Source organism: Lissotriton helveticus, chromosome 11, assembly GCF_964261635.1.
Source record: "Lissotriton helveticus chromosome 11, aLisHel1.1, whole genome shotgun sequence".
Taxonomy (NCBI): domain Eukaryota; kingdom Metazoa; phylum Chordata; class Amphibia; order Caudata; family Salamandridae; genus Lissotriton; species Lissotriton helveticus.
Window position 1 is genome coordinate 1,054,020,459 of NC_136072.1, and position 26,335 is coordinate 1,054,046,793.

Consider the following 26,335-nt stretch of genomic DNA (forward strand, 5'->3'; position numbering starts at 1 on the left):
ACATTAAACACTGTGGTATGGCGGGAGAAAGTCTTAACTAAAGGAAGTGCTGCTTGAGAAGGGGGGCTGGTTTGAGGCATTATTGTACCTCAGAGAGGTGGCGGCACAAGTCAGTCTGACACTCCTACAATTAAATGTCATATATAGGTATGCTACATGAGGGTGAAAATATCAAATTGGATAGGTATAAAGACCAAGGTACCCGATAAGCGCGTGCTGGACCATACAAGTTCTAGATGAGGTCTTGGGATGCACATGGAGTCTGCAATCCAAGTTAGTTACTCCAGAGGATCTTTTTTGGAAATGGAACTGCATAGATTGCAATCGCGGTCAAGGACACTTGGCCTATTCATTGCAAGAAAGGACACCTTGAGATGATGGGAGATACCATCTCACCTATAGTAGAAACTAGCGCAAAGGGATTGACCACTTTATGAATGCAGAAAAAGAGGCCTACTAAATAAGGGGCTATCCACGGAATCTGAGAAAAAGTGTGGGCCCTGGTAGGGATCACACTAAATGGCTGGCCCCTTTGGTAACTTGGAAAAACACTCTATGAAATGAAAGGGACACTAAAAGGGTAAACGAGTAATATACGGACAAGAAGATAAACTGGTGGGGTGAATGATTAGGGAGAGGAGTTATGCAACACTGGTCTCGGTTCTGCAGCAACCACATGCTTGTGCTTTTTTGGGGCATTTATTATCTCAAAATGTCAATAAAGAAATGTACCCGTAAAAATAAATTGCCTGGATCAAACTCAGGATCAGCGTCCCCTAATCCTTCTCCCTGGCTACCTGGGTTATGATCAGGACAGTCCCTTGAAATTTGCCCCCTTTTTTCACATCAAGGAATCCCATCCCTATCGTACCTAGTCGGGGTCCTAGATATTCCTGTGATGATCACCATTCTGGTCTTTATACATAATACATTCTGGAGTCAGTGTGAGAAAAGGCTAACTCGCCTTAAGGGTATTATCTGCCCTTTCCCACTAGCACCCAGGATGATCTTTCACCCTTATAACGGAGAAACAGCGGCCCTCATCCTCCTGGACCTCTCCGCGGCTTTCGACACTGTCTGCCACCGCACCCTAGTACAGCGCCTCAGCAACATCGGAATCCAGGAGAAGGCACTGGACTGGATCACCTCCTTCCTCGACGGAAGAACACAAAGAGTCCGCCTACCACCGTACAAGTCAGAGGCCACCAAAGTCATCTGCGGCGTACCCCAAGGATCCTCGCTGAGCCCAACCCTCTTCAACATCTACATGAGCCCCCTCGCGGCCATCGCACGCCAACACAACCTGAACATCATCTCCTACGCCGACGACACCCAGCTGATCCTCTCCCTGACCAACGACCCCGCCACCGCCAGAGCCAACCTGCACGAAGGGATGAGAGACGTAGCCGAATGGATGACGACCAGCCGCCTGAAACTGAACTCAGACAAGACGGAGGTCCTCATCCTGGGCTCCACGCCCTCCGCCTGGGACGACTCCTGGTGGCCCCCCGCCCTGGGCACCGCACCCAAACCGACAGACCACGCACGCAACCTGGGCTTCATCCTGGACTCCTCCCTCTCCATGACCAGACAAGTCAACGCCGTCTCCTCGTCATGCTTCAACATCCTGCGCATGCTACGTAAGATCTTCCGGTGGATCCCCACCGAGACGAGGAAGACGGTCACCCAAGCCCTCGTCACCAGCCGACTGGACTACGGCAACGCCCTCTACGCCGGAACCACTGCCAAACTCCAGAAGAGACTCCAGCGGATCCAGAACGCCTCGGCGAGACTCATCCTCGACATCCCCCGACGCAGCCACATCTCCGGACACCTGAGAGACCTGCACTGGCTCCCGGTCAACAAGAGAATCACCTTCCGGCTCCTCACCCACGCGCACAAAGCCCTACACGACCAAGGCCCGAGCTACCTCAACAACCGGATCAACTTCTACACTCCCAAGCGCCTCCTCAGATCAACCAACCACGCCCTCGCCGCCGTCCCCCGCATCCGAAGAGCGACAACAGGAGGAAGATCCTTCTCCTACCTGGCCGCCAAGACCTGGAACTCACTTCCGACCAATCTGCGCCTGACCCAAGACCACCTCTCCTTCAGGAAGAAGCTCAAGACCTGGCTGTTCGAGCAGTAGCAGCACCCCCCCCCCTCCTCCCAGCGCCTTGAGACCCTACGGGTGAGTAGTGCGCTCTATAAATGACCTGATTGATTGATTGATTGATATGGTCTGAAAGAAGAGCCTCTGCTATTAAGGAAGCATCTGCACACCATGAAAACTGTAAATGTGAAATAAATATCTAGAACCTATGATATTTGTAGACTACACTGTACAAGAGTGGCAGCAACAACTGTGAAATTCATTATCTTGGTTTATTTTGTGAAAAAACAATTAAAAAAAATCCCACATCTCCCTTAAAAAAAATGAAGGCTCTGCACAGTTTTTATTGGAATCATTGCCCTTTCCTTTAATTATGCTATCCATGAAGTCTCTGAATATGGGCAAGGCGGCAGGCGTAGATGGGATTCCTATGGAGTTCTTTTTAAAATTCGCCGAGCAACTAAAATCTATCATGTCACCGCTCTTTAAGTCAATATTCCAAGGAGGGAATCCACCCCCGTCCTGGTCTTTGGCAAAGATTATGATCTTCCTTAAGAAGATGAAAAATCCATTAGAGATGGGGTCGTACCGTCCCATAACGCTGATTAATGGAGATTCAAAGATCTATTTGAAACTTTTGGCTGGGCGATTGGCACCTATAATCCACAAGATGGTATCAACTCGACAACATGGTTTTATTCCTGGCAGATCGACAACCGATCACATACAGAGAGTGATCTCTCTGTTTGATTATGCTGAAAGTACGGGAGACCCTATGGCCCTCATTCTGCTGGATGCGGAAAAGGCTTTTAGTAGGGTCTCCTGGAAATTTTTGTGGGCAGCAATGTCAAATTGTGGAATAACGAGGGGTTTTACTAGGGCCATCCAAGGACTTTATGTTGACCCAAGGCGCAAGTGTTGTGATAAACGGAAAGATGTCCGAGAACTTTAAGATATCGAGGGGAACAAGACAGGGTTGCCCGTGTTCCCCTCTCTTGTTCGCGATATACATTGACCTGTTTATTCGCAAACTCGTAAGTCACCCTTCTGTACCTTCAATCAGGATTAATAATTTTGAGACAAAAGTCCTTGCTTATGCAGACGACATAGCCTTAGTAACTACTAACCCCAAGGAGACGATAAAGATTGTGGAAGAAGAAGCTGCACGTTTTGGGAAAACCTCAGGATATAAACTGAATACAGCAAAAATCCAAGTTGTTATTAATGATAAAGTAGAGATGCATGATGTCAGAGTAGTGGAGCATGCTGTATACCTGGGTGTCTGCATAGGCGCCAAGGTGGACAAAATTGTAGAGAAAAATCTTGATTCCCTTATAGCAACTACTAGAAAAAATCTGATTAGGTTAGACAATTTACATTTGACGATAGGTGGCAGATGCAATTTAATTAAAATGCTGATTCTACCCAAATTCTTATATTTTTTTAGAACAATTTGCCTAGAATTTTCCCCGGGTTATTTTAAAATCATTGAATCTATGTTATCTAGATTTATTTGGGGATTCAAGAAACCTCGAAGGGCAGTAAAATGGATTATGCTACCGAAAGAAAGAGGAGGGCTGGCTATGCCAAATCTCAGGATGTATTACTGGGCCACGGTAGCAAAATATTGTGGGAATCTTATAGCCAATGACTCCTGTGTCGCAGTAATCCCAAGTCCACAGGAGATGATTCTAGGGGATAGAAGCAAAGGGTGTCTATGGCGGCATAGCAATGATAATTTCTTTAAGAAAACTAAACTTAAGACAATATCTAGCGTTTGGAAAGTCTGGATTAATATCCGTAAATTGCTAGGGCTGGGGCGCTTTTCCTACAATACCCCTATCAAAGATAACACCGATCTTCCAGAGATTTTTCTAGATGGCTGCATGGCTAGGTGGGTCGGAGCGGGGATTACCAAGCTAGGTTGTTTTTTTACTGCGGATCAGATAAAAAGTTTCCAAGAACTCTATGACTACTATAACATCAGTAATAGGGATTTCTTCAAATTCCTTCAGGTCAGGGATTTCCTATTAAGGAAAACGGGGGGACGAGACAAATTTCAAAACATTCTAGTAATAGACAATTTAAGAAGGGAAACTACCCCAAAAATTGGGGAAATCTATAAGGAATTTTGATTATTGATTGATGCTTTATTTCGATATGCACATATCATAAAAGCAGTACAAAAAAATATAAAAACAGCATGTCGAAATAAGTAAGACTGTACAAATAGAATGGCAATTAAAACACGATATATCAGAATAAATTATCTAAAAAGAGAATTAAATTGATATGGACAGTCTTCTAAGTCTTATCAACCAAGCCCATTTTAAAAATTTTGCAACAGCACAAACAATAGGAGGGGCTGTATTCGTTAAAAGAATCCGAAGGGCAACAGAGTGCTGACGAGTCCCCAATTCTCTACAAATGGGGCCAAGCCAACGTGATCTGGGGCGACCATAGTCCGGGCATTCAAAAAGGAAGTGTGGCACCGTCTCTGGTTTATCCGAACAAGAGGCACAAAAGCGTGATGTGTGCTGGGCTTTATTCCACCTTGAACAGAGATCCGCCAAGGGCAAGGTTCCTAGCCGAAATTTTATATACAGGGACCTATCCATGGCAACTGTTATAATATCCATATATGGCTCATACAAGACAACGTCTTTAAACAACAGGAAAGCTGCGGTGGTTTTGCAATGCTGCTGGCTACTAGAGCGCTTCACGTCAACCCACTCCCAGAAAAGTTTTTTTAGAGTCTTCTTTGGTGGAGCGGAGTGACTATGCCAGCAAGAGGCCAAACCCAGTTCCCCTAAAAGATGTTTTATGTCCTTCAGCCATTTGATGCTACTCCAACCATCAGCATGCATCACTTCTGCCAGCCCATTGGCGTAAGATTGTAGCTCCGGGACCCTCCACAAGCGTGCCCAGAGCAGAAGGGGGCGAAGCCGAGCCTGGTCCCTTATGGCTTTACAGCCAGTGTCCAAGAGCATTGGGATGGTCGGGCTGCTCGATGGGATAGCAAGAAGGTCCTTGATAAATTTATTTTCGGCCTTACTCAGTGAATCGACCTTTCCCAAGCCCCACAGTTCCGATCCATAGAGAGAAGCAGGGACTGCACGGGCTTTGTAAATCTCGAGTATGGGAGCAACACAATGTTTTGAGGAGTTATTATACTCCTTAAGAAGGGCGCCCCCCACCCTTTTGTGAGCCAGAGTCATTTTATCAATGTGGGCAGTCCAGCTCATTGCATCATTCAGGCGGATCCCCAGATAATCAAATTCCGCCACTCTTTCTAGGGGTATAGAGTTCAGAATTGGAGGGAGACCAAGTTTGCGGGGTGGGTGCATGACTAGGTACTTGGTCTTATCTATGTTTATGACGAGGCCTTTAGTGGTACAGAAATCCTGGAAGCGGTTCAGTAGGGACTGTAGACCTTGGGGGGTTTTGGAGATGAGGAGGGTGTCGTCGGCGAACAACAGAGTTGGAATTTTTACTCCACCCAAGCTAGGAGCGTCTGATGGTTCGCCCAGAAGATAATCTACCACCCCGTTAATGTAGAGGGAGAATAAGGTGGGGGCCAAGACACAGCCCTGTCTTACTCCCCTCTCGACCCTGATTTTATCGGTCTTTTCCCCATTCAACCCCCATCTAACCTGGGCATAGGTGTTAGTGTGCAGGTTAATGAGGAGGTTCAGTAGGTACGGGGGCATCCCTAAACCATCAAGCACCCTCCAAAGTTCCTCCCTCGGTACCAGGTCAAAGGCAGTCTTAAGGTCAATAAAGGCCAGATAAAGACTGCCCTTGCCCAGCACCACCACCTTCCAGTGTATCAACAAAAGCCTAAAGGCCTGTTCAATGGTTCCTGTACCCGAACGGAACCCAGCCTGCATGTCGGACAGAATGTGATTGTCGTCCACCCATTGGGTAATTCTCCCCAAGATGGTTTTCCCGGCCAATTTCTGGCTGGAGTCTATTAGGCTTATAGGCCTATAGTTCCCTGGTGAATCCCGACTGCCCTTTTTGAAGATGGGCACCACCTCCGCACCTCTCCAGGAGTCAGGCACAGGCCCTCCCCCCATGATTGCATTGAGGAGTGCAGAGATTAAGGAATTTTATAAATCTATTCCTGATGATCTAGATAAACATTTGGATAGGTGGCATTCTGATCTTGCAGTGCCTAATGGAACGCCTGCCCGTGCGCTGGAGCTATCGCAAAACTTGGCTCATTTTAATAAAATTGCAGGCACAATTCTATAAAAAAAAAATTGCCTTATACTACACCCCGTTTAAATTGTCCAAGTGGGCCAGCGGAACGGGCACTGCTTGTCCCCGTTGCTCGCTAGTGGCAGCCGACGATATTCATATGTTTGCCTTGTGTCCAGAACTTACCACTATTAGGAACGAGATCTCTAAATTTATCTCTGAAATATTTAATGTAGAATTGACCATATCAACTGAAGAGATTATGCTTGGTTTGGCTGGTTCTGAGCACCCTTTAAACCAGCAGGGGCTGATCTTTGTATGTATGGCAGTCCTAAGGATCTGTATTGCCTCCGCTTGGCTTGACCACCAGCCACCATCCATAACACATTGGAGGGCCAGACTATTGGCAATATGCAGCATCGAGATAGCCATATATAAAAACAAAGGGATTAGGAAAAAACAAAGAGGTATGTTGTTATGGGAACCTCTATTACAGTGGATACAAACTCAGGATCCAGGGTAATTTGTTGTCTATTTCTATCCAGCTGTCTACTGGCTTTATGTTATGCCTGCTATAATATTCTTTGTATAGCTGCTTTTATCTATATAGATGTTTTTTGTTTGGTGATGTAACGTATTTTCTGTTTTGGACCTTGGTCTTCAAAGGGGCGGAGGAGGGGGGAGGGGATGTAATTTAATAATTATGAAAACCTGAATAAAAATTTAAAAATAAAATAAAAAATAAAATAAAAAAAGGAATCATTGCCCTTTCAGTCTCTTGGCCCTTGGGGGTCTGAGAGCCGCCTGGGCAGGGCCTGCTTGCACAAAGAGATCTTACTTCTTTTCTCCAGTCTGAGGCATCATAGGCCTCACTCCCTTCCTTCCAGCTCTTCCTCAAGTAGGCTCAAGGGACCTAACTAGATGCGCCCTGAATGGCTCAATCACTGCACATACAACACAAATAATCTACTCTTCACCAATAAGAGAGCACCTTCCATCCATGTCCCAAATGGGCTGGACAACATTGACTCTTGGCATGACTAAAATGTTTGGTGTAGGTCTCCACCTAATTTTCCTTGCAACAACTCTGTGCACTGTGTGGTGATCCCTAGCACCTTAGGTCTACACTACTCTATGGGGAAATGTTGTACAAAGAGGCCCACTTAGCATGGCACATTAGGTGGCCCACAGCAGAACCTAGTTCTACTGACATAAGCGTTCTAAGCTTGGAAAGGTAGGGTGATACACACATCCCACTGAAACCTGCAGTCCCAAGGCAAGAACCTGATGCCTGGGGCAAGGGCCTAGCTGCTGACCATAAGAAACGGAAGAAGATTGTGCAGGTCAGACTTCCTAAGGAATATACTGGGAAACTGGATTGGATCCACCATCTGTGAAAACTATGCCAAGTGCACGGGGCCCGTCAGAACTCATACTGAGCATACTTAGTCTCAGAATGCAGCCGCCAAATATCCTGCCTAATACCTGAACAACCACAATGCAAAATATCACCATTAAAGTCCACAGAAAAAATGCCCATTACTGGCATCCCTTTGGCCCTCCTACAGCACCCTCCTATTAAAGAAATATTGGTACTTCTGCAGTGATTAGATGATGGGCTCATATGGTTTTTTGGAACATGCAAATATTTACCCAGGACCTCTGAGCATTGTTAAAGATCACTTGAAGGAGGGTTTTTAATGGAACTATGGCAGCAGCCAGATGCTACCATTAATGAGTGATGCATAGAACTTATCTCTACTGCATAACTAGAGGAATGGTCAGCGCCTTATGCAATGCTACAGGAGGGACAGCATTAGGCTACAGGAACTGTAAGCCAAAATAGACAAAGAGAACCCCATGGCAAATGTAACACATAAAATAAAAGCAAGAGAAAGGGACACATCTGGGAGACTAAATGGAATATTTACATAGGTTGCCCAAGGCTGTACATGGCAAGGAAATAGAAAACTGGGAAATCACACTACTACTGAATGACGAGGTGGAGTAACGTGAGCGGTTTATAATGTAAAAACAGAAAGGGCATGAAAATTAAAATTCTATTCCAATTGCAAATCTTACCTCTACACGGGCTCCAACGATGATCTGCCACATAGCATCTTGTTCTTTTTCATTTATTTTGTCAATCATAGAAGTAAACCTCTTCTGAAGGGAAATTAATGTATACACTGCCTGTAACACAGTTCAAGAGACTTAGAGCATACACTGACAAATGCCACAGATTTTAATTTATTATATGCTAGCTCTTTGGTATAGGGTGCATTAAATAGTTGTGACACAGAGCTTAGTGGCTTTGGCAACAAACAACAATGTACTTGCGCACAATACTCATAAATTACAGATTTAAGTCTGAGATAGTACAGATATCAAGACATACAGAATTTACAGGTCCAGACTCTCAAGAGAATGGAGCCATAGTATCAGCTCAGACAGCAGCACTAGCTTGATGGTAAAGTGTGATCCACTGCCAATCAGGATTACGCAGAAGGAGAATAATAGATATCATACATCATTATTAAAATGTTTAAAATACCAAGGACTTATTTACAGTAAATATGCCGCAAACATCGCAAGACCAAAACCTCCTGTACGGTCTTCTTCTCATATCTTTTTAGATCACTGGAATCAAATAGTTAGAACATAACTAGGATTTCCTCTTTGTCACCCATAGTCCTTAACCAACTGTGTCTACTGGAGTGTATGAACTCCCGATTTCAGAGCTAGGGATGAGGTGGTGTCCTGCCACGACTAACAGTGACCAACTTAAAGACACACTATCTGGCCGTGAGGAGATTCCACCCACACCCCACTCATCACCTACAGGTACATTTCGATACCTGCGCCTTACATTAGGCGGATTTACCTAAATTACAAGGGAGTCAGTGAAGGATGAGATACTGATTTAATAACTTTTTTTTCACAACATCAAAATAGAAAAAGCATCTCTACATTTTACAGACTGTTAAGCATACCCAAGTCATCATACAAATATTTAAAAATGATTAACTGAGAAAAAGAATGAAACCATAAAATAATGAATGGCATGCAGTCCACGATTTGGATTAGAGTAGCTAAATCCTCTATCTGTTGCCAATAAAAGGAGAATGTGTATGAAGTAAATGGCCCAACAGTACTTGACCGTATTGCATCTGAAGGATATGGTTTCAATGATAACTGAAGAGGTTGCGCTGCGCCAAGAACAATTCAGCATATACAGTGGACATGCCCACAGGAGGCTTCTTTCTGGGAGGAAATATGATCTTCTAGAAGAAAGATAGCAGGTACTGTATTGGAAATGGGCCCATTGGTACACTTGCTGGACTATGTTGGAGACATAGTCTATTACCTTGTTGGGCGGCACTGTTATTTCCCATCTGTGCCTGGCAGCAAGGCTAGTTTTAGTCTATACCTCCTATTGCTTTGTGCTGCTCCACACTGAACATTTATGCGATGGAGAGGCTGACAGGAATAATTAGAGACAATGTAAAACAAGAAAGGAGGTATATTTAGCACATACAAAATCAATATAACATAACATCATCTCTTTTTATGTAAGGCGCACAGCTACCCAAAAAGGGTTTCCCAGCACCAGCCTGAAGGAACAAAAGAATCAGAATTACTGATTGAACAGCCACGTCTTTAAACATTTTCAAAAGTTCACATATATTATTTCATTCCTGAGTGATATGGGGAGAGAGTCCCATAGGGTTGGACCGAGACAGGCAAATGAGCGACCACCCATCCGTGAGAGTTTAACCCTGGAAACCAAGAATTTCCCCTGAGTAGTAGAGCGTAACAAACATGGAGGTTGGTAAGGATGAACCAAATCTTGCAAATATTGTGGGGCAGTACCAGACTTGATCCTGAGCATGTAGCTCAAGGCTTAAATTGAACGTGATTAGCGACCTTGAGCCAATGAAGATCTTGCAAGGAGCCAGCGATGGAAGCAGTTTTTTGGATGACAGAGTAATCTGGCAGCAGAATTCTGCACAACCTATAGTTTCCGTATCACTTCCTTGCTGGCCCCCAGATAGAGGATTTTACCCTAGTCCAGTCTTGAAGTCACAATCGCTTGGACTACGGTCCTTTGAGTGGAGCATGCAAGCATCCAGATGATTTTTTTCAACCATTTCAGAATGGATAAAGCAGGTGGCTGCCACCTTAACTGCTTGCTGTCTTCATTGATAATTGGTCATTAATAATGAATCCCAAATTGCGGACTTGGTGGGTAGGCTGGGGTAAGGCACCCATTTCATCAGGCCAGTGCTGGGGGCCCCAAAGGTCTTTATTTTTCCCCAAAATCAGGACCTCAGTCTTCTCGCCATTAATTAGCTTGCATCCAAGCTGCAATTTTCCTTAAACCAATCTGAAGAACTGATGGTCCTAACATCTTCTTTGCAGAAAGGGAGAAGATGATTTGGGTGTCGTCCGCATAAGAGAAAAGGGACAGCCCGGCCTCCCCAGCAATTGTCGCCAACGGTCTGATATAAACATGAATAATAACAGGCTAAGAATGGAGCCCTGGGGTACCCCATAAGGAGAAGAATACGTTTTGGAAGTGGCCCTAGGAGAGAAGACTTGAAAAGTCCGATTGCAAAGAAAAGATGTAAGCCAGGCAAGAGCTGGACCAGAAATGCCAAGGGACTGTAGGGATTTTAACAACACGGTGTGCAACAGTGTCGAACACGGCACTCAGATCTAGTAATATGAGGGACACCGTGTCCCCATGGTCCAAACGATGTCGCAGCATTTCTGTGACTCCAAGAAGAGTTGTCTCAGTTTAAAAGACTGGCTCTAAAACCAGATTGGGAGGAGTGTAAGAAATTAGAAGATTCAACAAACCTAGTTAATTGTAAGTTTATGTGCTTTTACAAAATTTTGGAATAAATCGGAAGTAAAGAGATTGGTCTAAAATTGGATAACTGAGCAGGATCCACGGTAGCCTTTTTCAGGAGCAGAAAGACCATAGCATGTTTCCACTCTGACGGGACAATAGCTTCCTGTATGGAAGCATCAAGTAGCTCCATGATTAGCATAAGAGATGATAATTCAAGCTGCTGTAGCACAGTGGTAGGTAGAAGGTCGCGGGGAGAGCCCAATTTAATACTACCTAGGATTTTCTTAAAAGAATTGATGTCTAGGAGTGACCAAACCTCCAGCTTGTTAGGGGTTTCAGCTGTACAAGTAATCCCAGTGGTAAAGGCTAACTGAGTAGAGTCAACTGACAGAGTATTGCCCAATGTAGAGTGAATTTGTTTCACTTTGTTCAGGAAAAAATTAGCAAGGTTGTCATATTGCAGCTCATCTATGATCGGGGGCGTGGGGTGAGTATCAGAGCCGGACAACTTTTTTGACCATTGTAAACAAGATGCGGGCACAGTGCTGTGCCTTAGAAATAGTGGATGAAACAAAATCCGCGCAAGCTGATTTACAAAGGGCTTGGTAATCTTTTAAAGATTTTTTGTATTTAAGTTTGGAGTCTGGCACATAATTCCTCCTCCAACTTCTTTCCAAGGCTTTACATTTAGTTTTTTCAGTTTTTAATTTCTCTGTAAACCAAGGGGCAGGGGGACAGTGATTGTGAGACTTTTTAACTGAGGATGAGGCAGTCATTAATTGCTTTATAAATCCAATGATGGATTATGCCGTGTGAAGTGGGCGGCATTTGATGAATGGCGGGGACACTATTTGACAGGAGTTTATTAAAAAGTTCCATATCCAATTTGCCCCAATTCCTAAATTTTTCCTGAGTTCCAAATACAACTGTGGGCAGATTCACCGGAATTGTGCAACAGAACTTGACTGCAAAATGGTCTCACCAGCAAACGAGAAGAGCAGGCAGACATTGAATATTAGATAAGCTGGAAAAAATAGGATCCAGTAAATGGCCTGCTGCGTGAGTAGGACCGGTGTTACAAAGCAACAAATTCATTGCTGCAAGATCTGAAATCAGCTTACTGCCGATTGTGCATTCAGGGTTATCAAGATGAAGATTAAGGTTGCCCAGAATGGTAAAATTGGCAGCTTTAAGAAGGTAAGGAGTGGTTAAGTTCCGAAATGATGAGGCCCTGGGGCCTGATGACACAGGAGGATGCCTGAAAAAGTAAATTGAGGGGTCAAGGCAAGTTTGAATAATGCCGCCTCACAACCCGTAAAAGGCAGCTCTTCCAATTTACAGGAGTAAGATTTATAAAAAATTATAGCAATGCCTCCCCCTTTCCTAATATCTCTATCCTTCCTGGCTATGGCATAATTAGATGGTAAAGCAGAGGCCACATCTGGCCCCGAGCTCGTATGTAGCCATATTTCAGTCGGGACAATAGCATCTGGCTGTTCACTTCCTAGAAGATCAAAAATGTCCGCCTTGTGTTTGGGGAGGGAACGACAATTAATATTCCAAAAAGTAAAAACCTTGTTAGGTGAGTGGCTGCACTGGGGAAAACGATTACCCTGTGGAAGGTTTGCAGTATCAGCGATTGAATTCCGAAGCTCTCTAGGGGGCGCTATACAGAAAGTAAAGTTATAATGAGAGCAGCTTATACCAACGTCCAAAGGGTGAAGTAGGTTGCATTCGGAGTGATGAGTACTCTGATATCTTAACAACTGTTCAGATGTATAACATATTGAGTTTTCTGGATTTCCTAAAATTTGCCCATGGTTCGTGACCCCTGGTCCCGTCAGGCCGGCGTGCAACCACTAGTGCGCTCAATTTCAAAAGCGCACGGCAAAAAGATGGCTGCCGCGGAAGTTCTGCCTCGATCGAGTGCCGTCAACTGAGTTTAACACACTCAGAACATGAAGCAAATTAAAAACGATATGTTTAAGGATATTTTTAAAAACAGATTTAGCAAATTCAGCAGGAATACAATGGCAGTGTTATAATTGGAGGAGACAGGTTTGTAGCAGTTTGGCAATCGCATATATGCTGTACTTCTTTTTGTTCTTGCTCCATGGGTACTAATGATTAGAAACTAATACATTTCCATTAATGCCACTGATAGGTATTCTGCGTCTGTTTAATTAAAGAAGCCTGTGTGGTCCAATCTGAGATTAAAACACTCTTTACTTCTGGCCAATCCCAAAATACTGTGATAGGTCATGCTTTTACTGTTTCAGTGACATTTTTGTCTCCTCCACTAACAAACTTTAAATGAAGTTGATAACAAAGGGCAGCCAGAAAAAATATGTGATAATACCATTTAGAACTATCGCATGTTTTTGCTACTCAATTTTCACAGATTGAGAAACTGGGATTCACCTTTAAAATATTGACTAGTGCTGCATTTCAGTATCCACAATTCATTTGAAATTTTGGTTAATTACATCGATTTGAATTCTGCAGAACATCTTACACAGTGCATCAAAAAGAAATCCTTATGTGCCATATCTTTTCTCTTCTGATCTGTTCAGCTCCACTACTAGCTAGGTTTCCCATACCCCAGAGATGTGCAGTAAAAGAGGGAGGGAAATATGTGCAACTAAAAAGATTCCTCCTATATATCCAGAGTTTTTTTTAGCCAATCAAAGGAGTATATTAAATACTACAAATTGATCTTTCACACAGGGTTCATGTTTTAATAAACCTTGCTAGCTATGTGTCATAACCCACCTCAACTCAAAGAAAGAAACACTGGAGTAATATACATAGCATATACCTAATTCGACCCAAACTATGTGAATAGATGTAAATGCATGCAGATCCGTGGTTCGCTTCCACATACAATCTCTGGGGTGCCAAAGGACGATTCGCTGCTGGCGACCGCCACCTGTGTGTGCCCCTATGCAAAAAGTTCGGCAAACTGATCCCAAAAGCTTTGTCCACCTTTTTTCAAATTACCCCATGGAAGCGACTATCTTGTTTGCTTACTAACAACAAAAACCACTATGACTCGTGACTTTAACCTCCATATTATCTTTCTTCCACAATTTAGTAATATTCTATGGCAGGAAACTGACTGCAATCCCCTCAACGTGTTTCAAAGCTTAAGCCAACATCTCATGATACAACAACGATAAAATCATGTTTCCAGCCTTGGACAAAGATCTTCAATCTTTCATACATAAACAAAAGGCATTCAAATCATGCTCTAACCCTACATCTTGGATGCCCGGTCCTTCTTCGTCCACGGCTCCAAACAGGACTCAACTCTCACCCCTCCCAAAGAGAAATTTCTCATACCCCTCCTCACAAAACAGTCCTCACAGATTGTAGCCCACATCTCCTACAAGTTGCCAAGCCATCGAAACTTCACTAACCTAGTCCCTGACTATCATTCCCCCTGACCTCAGCAGGATTTCCTACGATCTAAACTGCAAGGTCAGGCCTCCTAGCTAGACTTTCTCCGACTTAAACAGCATAGTTCGGACTCCCGTCGCCTGTTCACCTACAGCATTTTTTCATATCTCCACCACCTATAGATTCTTCTTGCAACCCAAATCAATCAAACCTCCAAGTACACAGATTCTCCAAAGTTCATCAACAACACAATAATCAAGGGAAGAACTTCACCTGAGACCCCCAGCTGGAGTTATTTTGCCGCAAACTGTGGAGTGCCCTTTTTTTTTTTTAAGAGGTTTGTTGTTTGCTCAGGGGTAAGGACACCTTCAACCACATGCCCTAACTAAGGGGAGAGCCCCTGTAGGATCCAACACAGCCACTGGGGACTCAAAGTCCCCGAATCCCCTGGGGCCATCACAGCTGGGAGCCATTGCTGGGTGCTTATAGCTTGCACTTCAGACCTGCATCTTGGGGGCTGCAGCTGGAGCTTTGTTGGAGCAAACTGTGGAGTGCCCTATTTGTGGAGGGATGGTGTTGCCCCACCTATTTGCTCAGGGGTCAGGACACCTCCAGCCACACACTCGCACCAAGGGGAGAGCAGCTGTGGGATCCAATGTAGTAACTGGGGACTCGAAGTCTCAGAATCCCCTATGACGATCGCAGCTTGTAGCCGTTGCTGGGCGCTTATAGAGTGCACTGCAGTCTCGCAGCGCAGGACACGCGCAGGCCGTTCCAGGTGAAGCCCAGGTCAATAGTGTGCCCGTTACGCGACCAGAGAACACTGGACTGGGACACCTCCCTTATGTCTACCACTTTAAGTTAGCAGTGATTGCTAATTCTAGCCCCTATACTATACATCTTAAAGTGATTTCAAGATCTACTTTCTATAATTGACTGCGGACTGGCTTCCATGTGGTTGTTCCACCTCTGAATTTCTTGTGATATTGATCCCGTTGCTATGTTTTGCCTTTGATAGCTGCACATGGGGCAAATGGAAGGCCATGGAGGGCGGGGGGAGGGGGGGAACTAGGGGTGGGAAAAAGTAAAAAATCCAAGAACACATGTAAATCGGCAGGGGAAAACTGTGTAATAGATAGGATCGACAATCTTTTGAAGGAATGTGAACAGATCCCGGTCCCTATTGATGTTCACTCAAAAAGATCTAGTTCCCCCACTGGCCATGCAGCAGAAAATTGTCGAACAATGTTGGGGATGTTTTTAAGGTCAAGGCGTCAGGTAGCACAATCTTTCCATTAAAGCCCAGATTGTACCAAGTCCAACTTCTATTGCTGCTTCCTCAGCCCCTTCCCCTTCACCAGTTCCTCCAACCCCAGACTTGCAGTCTGAAACCATCTTTTGCAGCAATCGTTTTGCTCCGCTGTGTGAGCTGCAGGAGGAGTAGACAACTGACAGTAAATTTGTTAATGCTACGAATAATTTTGAATGTCAAATGTCTGGAAAAGCAGCACCTGGTAGCTTTGCTGCCAATGAGGTTTCACTTATTTCCCTTGTACAGTCCTTGAAGGGGGAAGTGTGTATTTTGAAATCTCTGTTTCCTTGTTGACTTCCACAGTTAACTTGCTATTAGCCTCTAGTGGGCCCCAGCATTCTCAACCCCCCCAATTGCATCCTGCACCTCCTTGTGGGTCTTTAACTCAGGCCCAAGTACCACCTATCAATCCAGAATTACGAATTCTAGAGAGTTCTTTCCCTAGGCCAGAAGAAAAGAGGGTTGACATTCCCCAAAAAACCAAATATGGGTACCCTTGCCATTCATTACCAGTCCCCGAGGGAAAATCCAAACAATTTGTCCTACGCCCAGAGGGGAATATATTATAAAGATCAACGAAATAACGCACACCGGAGCAGGAGCATTAGCAAACATGTTACCTTAGGTCAAATTACGATGACTAACATCCCTAGGCTGTCCTGCTCTTCATCTATAGAGACAGAAAAATCACTTAAGAACAACGAGATACAATGGATTTGTCTCATCACATTCGCTCATTCGAGATTACATCATTAGTGCGAAAAGGTTAGGAAGTAATAGCCCTGGTTTTGATAACCTAGAATTAATCTTGACCAACCCCGATTTGGCAAATAATCTAGAAGGCTTAGATCATAGGACCTCTCCGCCAGGTAAATCTAAAATTCAATGAAAATAAACTAGAAAAGAAGCACATTCTAATACTGAGCCACCTACATTGCTACTTAGGCGTATTGACTGACTTCAGAAGGTACCACATGTGCAAACAAATACACTCTGAACCACATTGCTTAATGCTGGTCATTCTCTTACTGGGGAGGATAGTGGGGAGCCAGTCTATGTAATAAGTAACACCTTCCTTAGCACACATGTAACTCCTTTTGATAAGTCAAACTTTTTCAGCTGTTCACTTCCCTTACTCCATATGGGTCTGGGTGTGTCAGCGCGTCTTCTAAAAAATGATCTTACACCCACAGCACCCTACCAAGGACGGAACTTGTAGGTCCTGTTAGTCTGGGAGAAGTTCTCATTGTACCCAATGGTAAAACTAGCACACTATCAATAGTTTCCTGGAATATAGCAAGCTGGAGGAACAAACTGCCTCAAGAAGACTGGGAGGCATTCATTGACAAAGGAGATGTTATTATGTTCCAGGAAACTTGGGGTTTAACACCAATCCATAAAGCACACTGTAAGATGTTTTCAGTACCAGCTACAAGTTCACGAGCAGGTAGACCCTTGTGGGGATTAACAACATGCTCTAGGTTGCCGGGTGAAACAGTTAAATATGAATTTGCCAGCTATTCTAGGTCTGGAACTCCTATCCTGGATTAGGAGAAAACTCCTTTTATATAATGTTTATAACTAAAGTTTCCCAAAGTCAACTGAGTCTCCAGCTCTTCTGGTACTACAAGTTGCCTACAAGGACTATATAGAAATGTTGCTGATATTGTAGTAGGAGATTTTAATGTTAAATCTGAGCCATCAGCAGTTTTGCGAGGCATTGCATATGAAGATCAAGCCCAAGCCATTCCCCCAATTGACTGCCCCCATGTAAAATCTCAGACGAAAGTGGTCCTGCAGATGATAGACCTCCCATTATGTAGTCATATTAGAGCTTGTAATGGTACAACATCTTCTGATCTATCATTAAAGCCCACCTTTAAAAGGAGGAACCACTTAAGAAACATTGATTATGTATTCTTAGATCTGCATTCATGGGCAAATCTTATTGACGTGGAAGTGTTCCTCCTCTATCACACCTATCCCAGAGGACCCTCATAATGAACGAACTACCCAGACTTTATGCTCGCCTCTATCTGTCTGGAACACAACACCCCTACACATTTGGGCACCGCCCTCTCTTTCTGGTTATGCACCCTTGAGGCTGGACCTATCACTTCAACATGACCTCTACTCCCTAGCCCCTCCCCTTGCCCCATACTTGTTCCGGTTATTACAGTAAATGTAAAATGTAAATGTAAATGTATACTTGTATAGCGCACTACTCACCCACAAGGGTCTCAAGGCGCTTGTACGAATACCGCTGTGGAACCCATCCTGGCTTTCCCTGTGAGGTGTCCACTCCTGGGCACCCCCAAGGTGGAGGCCAGGCATCCTTAGTGTTGTGGGGGCCGTTGTGGAGATTAAGCAAGCTATTGCCCAGAGTTGCAGAGTGGGACTCCATGATTGAAATAGGCACCGAGGCGAGAATTATCAGGTCCGTGGAATTTTGAGACCAAGACCCGCCGAGGTGGGGAATTGAACCCTGGTCCCGGGCTAGACCTCTGCATCAGGGTCTGCCGCTCTAACCATTGATTCAGAAAAGGGGGTGGTGATGAGCAGAGTGCCTGAATTAAGCAGACCACTCTTACCCAGTCCAAAGATCAGGGCTTGATCCGTCACCGTTTTTTAGCTCACTGCACCATCCCAGCTCAGAACTTGGCTATATGCAAATTAGTCTGTTCCTGTCCCAGTGCATGATGGGAACAGGGCAAACCAAACTACCAAGCCAATTCTTATACGGGGAAGGAAACAAGCTTCCGGGGACCGGTTTCTGCCATTTCAGGCGTCGTCGGCCCGGCTTGCTTGAATCCTGATTGTGCAATGAGCAAGGGACTCACATCTGAGTATACCCTTCCACGCTTATGGTGGACAAAATGATTCAGAAAAGGGGGTGGTGATGAACAGAGTGCCTGAATTAAGCAGACCACTCTTACCCAGTCCAAAGATCAGGGCTTGATCCATCACCGTTTTTTAGCTCACTGCACCATCCCAGCTCAGAACTTGGCTATATGCAAATTAGTCTGTTCCTGTCCCAGTGCATGATGGGAACAGGGCAAACCAAACTACCAAGCCAATTCTTATACTGGGAAGAAAACAAGCTTCCGGGGACCGGTTTCTGCCATTTCAGGCGTCGTCGGCCCGGCTTGCTTGAATCCTGATGGTGCAATGAGCAAGGGACTCACATCTGAGTATACCCTTCCACGCTTATGGTGGACAAAATGATTCAGAAAAGGGGGTGGTGATGAACAGAGTGCCTGAATTAAGCAGACCACTCTTACCCAGTCCAAAGATCAGGGCTTGATCCATCACCGTTTTTTAGCTCACTGCACCATCCCAGCTCAGAACTTGGCTATATGCAAATTAGTCTGTTCCTGTCCCAGTGCATGATGGGAACAGGGCAAACCAAACTACCAAGCCAATTCTTGTACTGGGAAGGAAACAAGCTTCCGGGGACCGGTTTCTGCCATTTCAGGCGTCGTCGGCCCGGCTTGCTTGAATCCTGATGGTACAATGAGCAAGGGACTCACATCTGAGTATACCCTTCCACGCTTATGGTGGACAAAATGATTCAGAAAAGGGGGTGGTGATGAACAGAGTGCCTGAATTAAGCAGACCACTCTTACCCAGTCCAAAGATCAGGGCTTGATCCATCACCGTTTTTTAGCTCACTGCACCATCCCAGCTCAGAACTTGGCTATATGCAAATTAGTCTGTTCCTGTCCCAGTGCATGATGGGAACAGGGCAAACCAAACTACCAAGCCAATTCTTATACTGGGAAGGAAACAAGCTTCCGGGGACTGGTTTCTGCCATTTCAGGCGTCGTCGGCCCGGCTTGCTTGAATCCTGATGGTGCAATGAGCAAGAGACTCACATCTGAGTATACCCTTCCACGCTTATGGTGGACAAAATGATTCAGAAAAGGGGGTGGTGATTAACAGAGTGCCTGAATTAAGCAGACCACTCTTACCCAGTCCAAAGATCAGGGCTTGATCCATCACTGTTTTTTAGCTCACTGCACCATCCCAGCTCAGAACTTGGCTATATGCAAATTAGTCTGTTCCTGTCCCAGTGCATGATGGGAACAGGGCAAACCAAACTACCAAGCCAATTCTTATACTGGGAAGGAAACAAGCTTCCGGGGACCGGTTTCTGCCATTTCAGGCGTCGTCGGCCCGGCTTGCTTGAATCCTGATGGTGCAATGAGCAAGGGACTCACATCTGAGTATACCCTTCCACGCTTATGGTGGACAAAATGATTCAGAAAAGGGGGTGGTGATGAACAGAGTGCCTGAATTAAGCAGACCACTCTTACCCAGTCCAAAGATCAGGGCTTGATCCATCACCGTTTTTTAGCTCACTGCACCATCCCAGCTCAGAACTTGGCTATATGCAAATTAGTCTGTTCCTGTCCCAGTGCATGATGGGAACAGGGCAAACCAAACTACCAAGCCAATTCTTATACTGGGAAGGAAACAAGCTTCCGGGGACCGGTTTCTGCCATTTCAGGCGTCGTCGGCCCGGCTTGCTTGAATCCTGATGGTGCAATGAGCAAGGGACTCACATCTGAGTATACCCTTCCACGCTTATGGTGGACAAAATGATTCAGAAAAGGGGGTGGTGATGAACAGAGTGCCTGAATTAAGCAGACCACTTTTACCCAGTCCAAAGATCAGGGCTTGATCCATCACCGTTTTTTAGCTCACTGCACCATCCCAGCTCAGAACTTGGCTATATGCAAATTAGTCTGTTCCTGTCCCAGTGCATGATGGGAACAGGGCAAACCAAACTACCAAGCCAATTCTTATACTGGGAAGGAAACAAGCTTCCGGGGACCGGTTTCTGTCATTTCAGGCGTCGTCGGCCCGGCTTGCTTGAATCCTGATGGTGCAATGAGCAAGGGACTCACATCTGAGTATACCCTTCCACGCTTATGGTGGACAAAATGATTCAGAAAATAACGGTGATGGATCAAGCCCTGATCTTTGGACTGGGTAAGAGTGGTCTGCTTAATTCAGACACTCTGCTCATCACCACCCCCTTTTCTGAATCATTTTGTCCACCACAAGCGTGGAAGGGTATACTCAGACATGAGTCCCTTGCTCACTGCTCCATCAGGATTCAAGCAAGCCGGGCCGACGACGCCTGAAATGGCAGAAACCGGTCCCCGGAAGCTTGTCTCCTTTCTGGTGAAGAATTGGCTTGGTAGTTTGGTCTGCCCTGTTCCCATGAGTCACTGGGCCAGGGACAGACTAATTTGCATATAGCCAGGTTCTGAGCTGGGATGGGGCAGTGAGCTAAATAACGGTGATGGATCAAGCCCTGATCTTTGGACTGGGTAAGAGTGGTCTGCTTAATTCAGACACTCTGTTCATCACCACCCCCTTTTCTGAATCATTTTGTCCACCACAAGCGTGGAAGGGTATACTCAGACATGAGTCCCTTGCTCACTGCTCCATCAGGATTCAAGCAAGCCGGGCCGACGACGCCTGAAATGGCAGAAACCGGTCCCCGGAAGCTTGTCTCCTTTCTGGTGAAGAATGGGCTTGGTAGTTTGGTCTGCCCTGTTCCCATGATGCACTGGGCCAGGGACAGACTAATTTGCATATAGCCAGGTTCTGAGCTGGGATGGGGCAGTGAGCTAAATAGCGGTGATGGTTCAACCCCTGATCTTTGGACTGGGTAAGAGTGGTCTGCTTAATTCAGACACTCTGTTCATCACCACCCCCTTTTCTGAATCATTTTGTCCACCACAAGCGTGGAAGGGTATACTCAGACATGAGTCCCTTGCTCACTGCTCCATCAGGATTCAAGCAAGCCGGGCCGACGACGCCTGAAATGGCAGAAACCGGTCCCCGGAAGCTTGTCTCCTTTCTGGTGAAGAATGGGCTTGGTAGTTTGGTCTGCCCTGTTCCCATGATGCACTGGGCCAGGGACAGACTAATTTGCATATAGCCAGGTTCTGAGCTGGGATGGGGCAGTGAGCTAAATAGCGGTGATGGTTCAACCCCTGATCTTTGGACTGGGTAAGAGTGGTCTGCTTAATTCAGACACTCTGTTCATCACCACCCCCTTTTCTGGCTCTAACCATTGAGACACACTTCCCCACAGTACTGTTAAATTGACACGGTCCAACTGCACTTCGGGACCCACTGCTGCTCTAGGTTTGTTGATTGCAACTATATTGGTCTCTATAGATCAACTATCATCCCGAAGTCTGATAATTAATAGCCGGTATTCTGCGATAATCTTGAAGATCTAACCTATGCTTATGACTTTTACTGGCGATTATCATCCTAAGCATGTGGCTTGTGTTCGTGTACATGCTCATGAAAGTAAAAGAAAAACAACTCCCAACATCTCCTAACTCATCCAAATTGACAACACTCAGCCTTATCTGAAAGTCTCTGGAACCCCTGGAGACAAATTTCTGACTGATTAGTGCCAGAGCAGTCATGCCTATATGCCACTAACATTCTCAACTGCCACCACACCAGCACGGACTGCCCTTAACCTGTCGGCTGAGTCTTTAATCCCACATAAACAACATAGAAAAAGGAGCTAAACAACTAATTAAATTCTGCATGGAATTAAACATTTGCTCTTGATTAAAGATGTAAAGATGTTGTCCAATCACTAGCCCTTTTGAGATGAGACCATAGAAACTTCTTGCTAATGGGGATCCAGACACTCCAACGTGCTCCCCTGAAAGCTATCTTCCATTCTGCTGCTACACTAGTTTGTAGTGTAGCTCCTATTTTCCCAATAGGCTCTGCGCATTGGAATAGTACCTACAGCAGTAAAGGCCTAGACCAGACGTTAACTAGGTCTACTACTGTCGATACTAGACTTAATTTTTGGGTTTGCCAGCTAAGCTCAGAGTTCGCTAGAAACTTTCTCGAATGTTCAAGGAAGGAATTAACTCCCCTGATTAGACAAGAAGGGATTTAGTTTCTGACAACCATAGAACATGACAACTTTGCTCTCCCCTAATCAAGAGTCAATCTCGAGAGTCGTGTGAGCATAAGGCAATTATTTTACTCAGTCAGTACGTGCATTCTTAGTCTCATCAGATTGTAGAGAAAAGGAAGAGACGGGCGTGTTCAATAAAAAGGTGTTATTTATTGATCAGTCTCTTTTCTCATACATGAGAAATGGATCGATATTATTGCAATACTTATAGTTAAGTAAAGTGCATACATTAAAAGCAATAGTATAAAATAATACTGTAAAAACATTGATATGGTTTCTGAGCCATATGATGTTTAAAATGATTAAAATATATTTACATACACATATACATTTGACTAAACGTACTCAACTGGTGTTTCTAAATACGCCTACCCCGTGTTCCTGACCTAAGTCTAATGCGTGGGCGGGAATAGAAAGTTACAGTTTAAGTTAAGTTTGTTTTTGCCAAGTGAATAACTAAAGAATTCTCTGTGAGGGGTTATTCAGTTCTGTACCTGGAATTTAGGATGGATGAGGAATAGTATCTCTTTCTCTGCTCTCGATATTCCAGGCTGCCTGCGAGGGCTGCCCAGAAACGCCGGTGCTGGGTCTCTCGGCTTGAGATAGCAGCGCGTCTCTCAGCGCGTCAGGAAGGCGGGGCTGCTGCCAGCGGGGTCTGCTTCTGCTCTCGGCTTCGGCAAGTATGGCTGCTCCGTCTTGTCACCACGCGTTTGTTTGCATAGGGCAAGGTCGGCAATATTTATACCTTAAAGGTGCCGAGATGGACGTAAGGATGGGCATAGATACGTCAATAAAGATGTCATACGACTTGCTCGTTAGCACATTCTTTACTAAAGTTCTCTGTGAAATCAAAACAATGGCCGCACGGATTATCCAGGTTGTCATAGGTTTGATTTGTTATGAGAACGTCGTATGCCTTATCAGGGGCTGGAGGAATGTCGCTTGTCTAATTAGATCTCAAGCGTTATGACCTAATCAGATAACACGTTCCTGTGCCGTAGTGTGACTGCGTCAGATAACGGTATCTGCATCATGGGGGTTTTCTTGCCTCATGGGCTGACTGTTAGTTAACTTGATAGTTAGTTTAACCAGAATAGGGTCAGGAATAGGGGGACTGATTCAGAACCTATAGAAATACACGACACCCACTCCATGCTAACTATGGTCATATCTACTAATCTATGCATAGTATAACATAGTACAACATACTATAGAGTATAGTGTATACCTTACCACCCCAAAATACATAAATGCATTTCGAAATTTTCAAATATACTGAAAAATTGCAGTCATATATATTGTATGCACTTAAGCTATGAATTAAATGCAAAAGTAAACACGCATTTTTATGCATTATTGCTTATTGGTATATGAGAAATACACATGAAATGGCTCTCAATATGGCTATACAGAAAGGAAGTTCGAGACCATTTCATCACATAATAAAATATTTGTGAACATACCAGCGAGCAGCTAAAGTCTATAAAGTATCTAAAAATAGAAATTTTTTTGTTCTCTAGGAATAGTTTCTTACTTTAAGCAGAAGATCAGTGTCCCGGGAAAAAAATATGTAGAAAAATATTTTAAGGGGCTTGCTGAAAAATATTGCTGTCCGTGAGCTGGAGTGAAATTGTTCATGTAACTTTATTTTTAAAGTTGAAGGCCGAATTCAGGGAACGCCGTGTGCGAGTTTACTCAAAAGTCTCTATTTCTGTTCTGGAGAGAACATCATATCATTCAGGCTTTCGAAAAAACTGTCAACAGCTTCATGGGAAAGTTCCACTAAGTCGGAAATAGGGGTAACCATGCATTCGTGCGCATGATTGTCTCCATTGACATTCTGATTCGCATTGCTGACAGAAGGTCGTACCTGTTCGATGTTGCTTTCATCTTGAACTTCACTACTCTTCAATCGTAGTGGTGAAGATTCCAGGAATGCCGTCATCAGGATTGGCAGCCTTTGAGGGCAGCACAAAGCGTGAACCTTGGTAGGAACCAACAGTGTATCTGCATCCACTGGCGCATCCGATTGTAGCGTCAGACAGGTGTCTAACACGCATTCTTCTCCGCATAGCAGACACCTTAGTACAGGTAAAACACACCTTTGCCACATTGGTCGAAATGATAGAAACCAAGTCATGTTCAGGTCTCTAAGCCGGGATAGTCCCAGGATTTTTGATATCCGGTCCCGGTATCCAATGGCTAGGATCGTATCTTCCATTGTCGCGAGAGTTTGATCTGTGACATGGGTTGCCATAACGAAAAATAAGGACTAGGAATAGGATTCCTGCAATTAGTCCCAGGATCAGGGGAAGTCCGCCAAAAATCGAATGGACGAAATCTGGAAAAATACCCAGTATGGCTTTGAATGGTGTTAATGCCATCGAAAATACGGTCTTAAATACCCCTGAGATCCCATTGGTATCAGAAATATTTAAGATTTCGCTCAGGATTTCCGCGAAATGTACGGGGGAATTAGTCGATAATAATGTATGTATCTCTGCAGTCGTCCTTGCGACTTGTAGATCATACGTTTCTTTTGATGACGTGAGCCTTGTAGGCGTCTGTAGAAGCACTGTTTTCATTCTGCTTAAAGTATCTATTCGAATAGAAGTAATTTTCAAATTGGGCCATGCCCTTGCCTCCCTGTCTGGGAAGGAGCTGGGGAACAAAGAACATCCACAGCACTTGACCTTCGCCGTTGTAGTGACTAGATAAGGAGTCCCGGGCATAAGACTACAACATCTGCGGTCTACAATAAGAATGTAACTCCCATTATAGAGTCTTTGAAAGAATGGTTCTATTTCAGTTGCAGGTGCGCCTTGCTGGTGACATGAAAGGTTGTATGAATTCCCTTCACAGGCTCCATGCAAACTAATTCCGTTACACAGAAGCGTGCCGCTTAGTGACATAGCACAATTGTTGCCACTAAGAAACACTTTCTGTCCTTTATTACTGACACATGCATGTGAATAGGGTAGGTTCCAAGTTGTTTTAAGGTACCCTTTTCCCAATTTCTCGTACATGCCAGCCTGTATATATTTTTGGCAGTATTGAAACCTGAAGGTTGAGATTGGAATATTTATGATTCCGTGGATTATCCATTCACTGACAGGTCGTTCTGACATTGTCAACGGTAATCTTTCTAGTTTTTCAATGCTCAAGATTGTATAATCAGCACCCTTTTGCGCCATACCGATTTGTCTATCAGTAAGGTTAAAGATTTGGAATAGTGACGTTGTGTTGATTAAACGCCAAGGCACATAGCCTGAACGCAGATTTTGTAACGTCCAGCCAAGCTGTACAATAGAACGCAATTGTGACTGACCATGTTGTAATAACAGTAAGTCTTGCGATAATATGTCGATTGCTGAAGACACAATGCTGTCCAAAGAAAAAATTCTGGAGGACAGAGTCATTAACCCATTGTCCACTACAGATAGTGATTTTTCCAAATTAATACGGTCAATTTCCCGT

The 26,335-nt window shown here is 44.6% G+C and overlaps 1 protein-coding gene across 1 annotated transcript in view; it reads right to left on the reverse strand.

The window, feature by feature from the left end:
• The window catches only part of DIABLO (diablo IAP-binding mitochondrial protein), a 200,143-nt gene that overhangs the window by 76,619 nt on the left and 97,189 nt on the right, over positions 1–26,335 (reverse strand). The window contains exon 4 of the mRNA XM_078667559.1: positions 8,399–8,509. Within this exon, the coding sequence (XP_078523685.1) occupies positions 8,399–8,509 (111 nt within the window). The remainder of the gene's footprint in view (positions 1–8,398; positions 8,510–26,335) is intronic.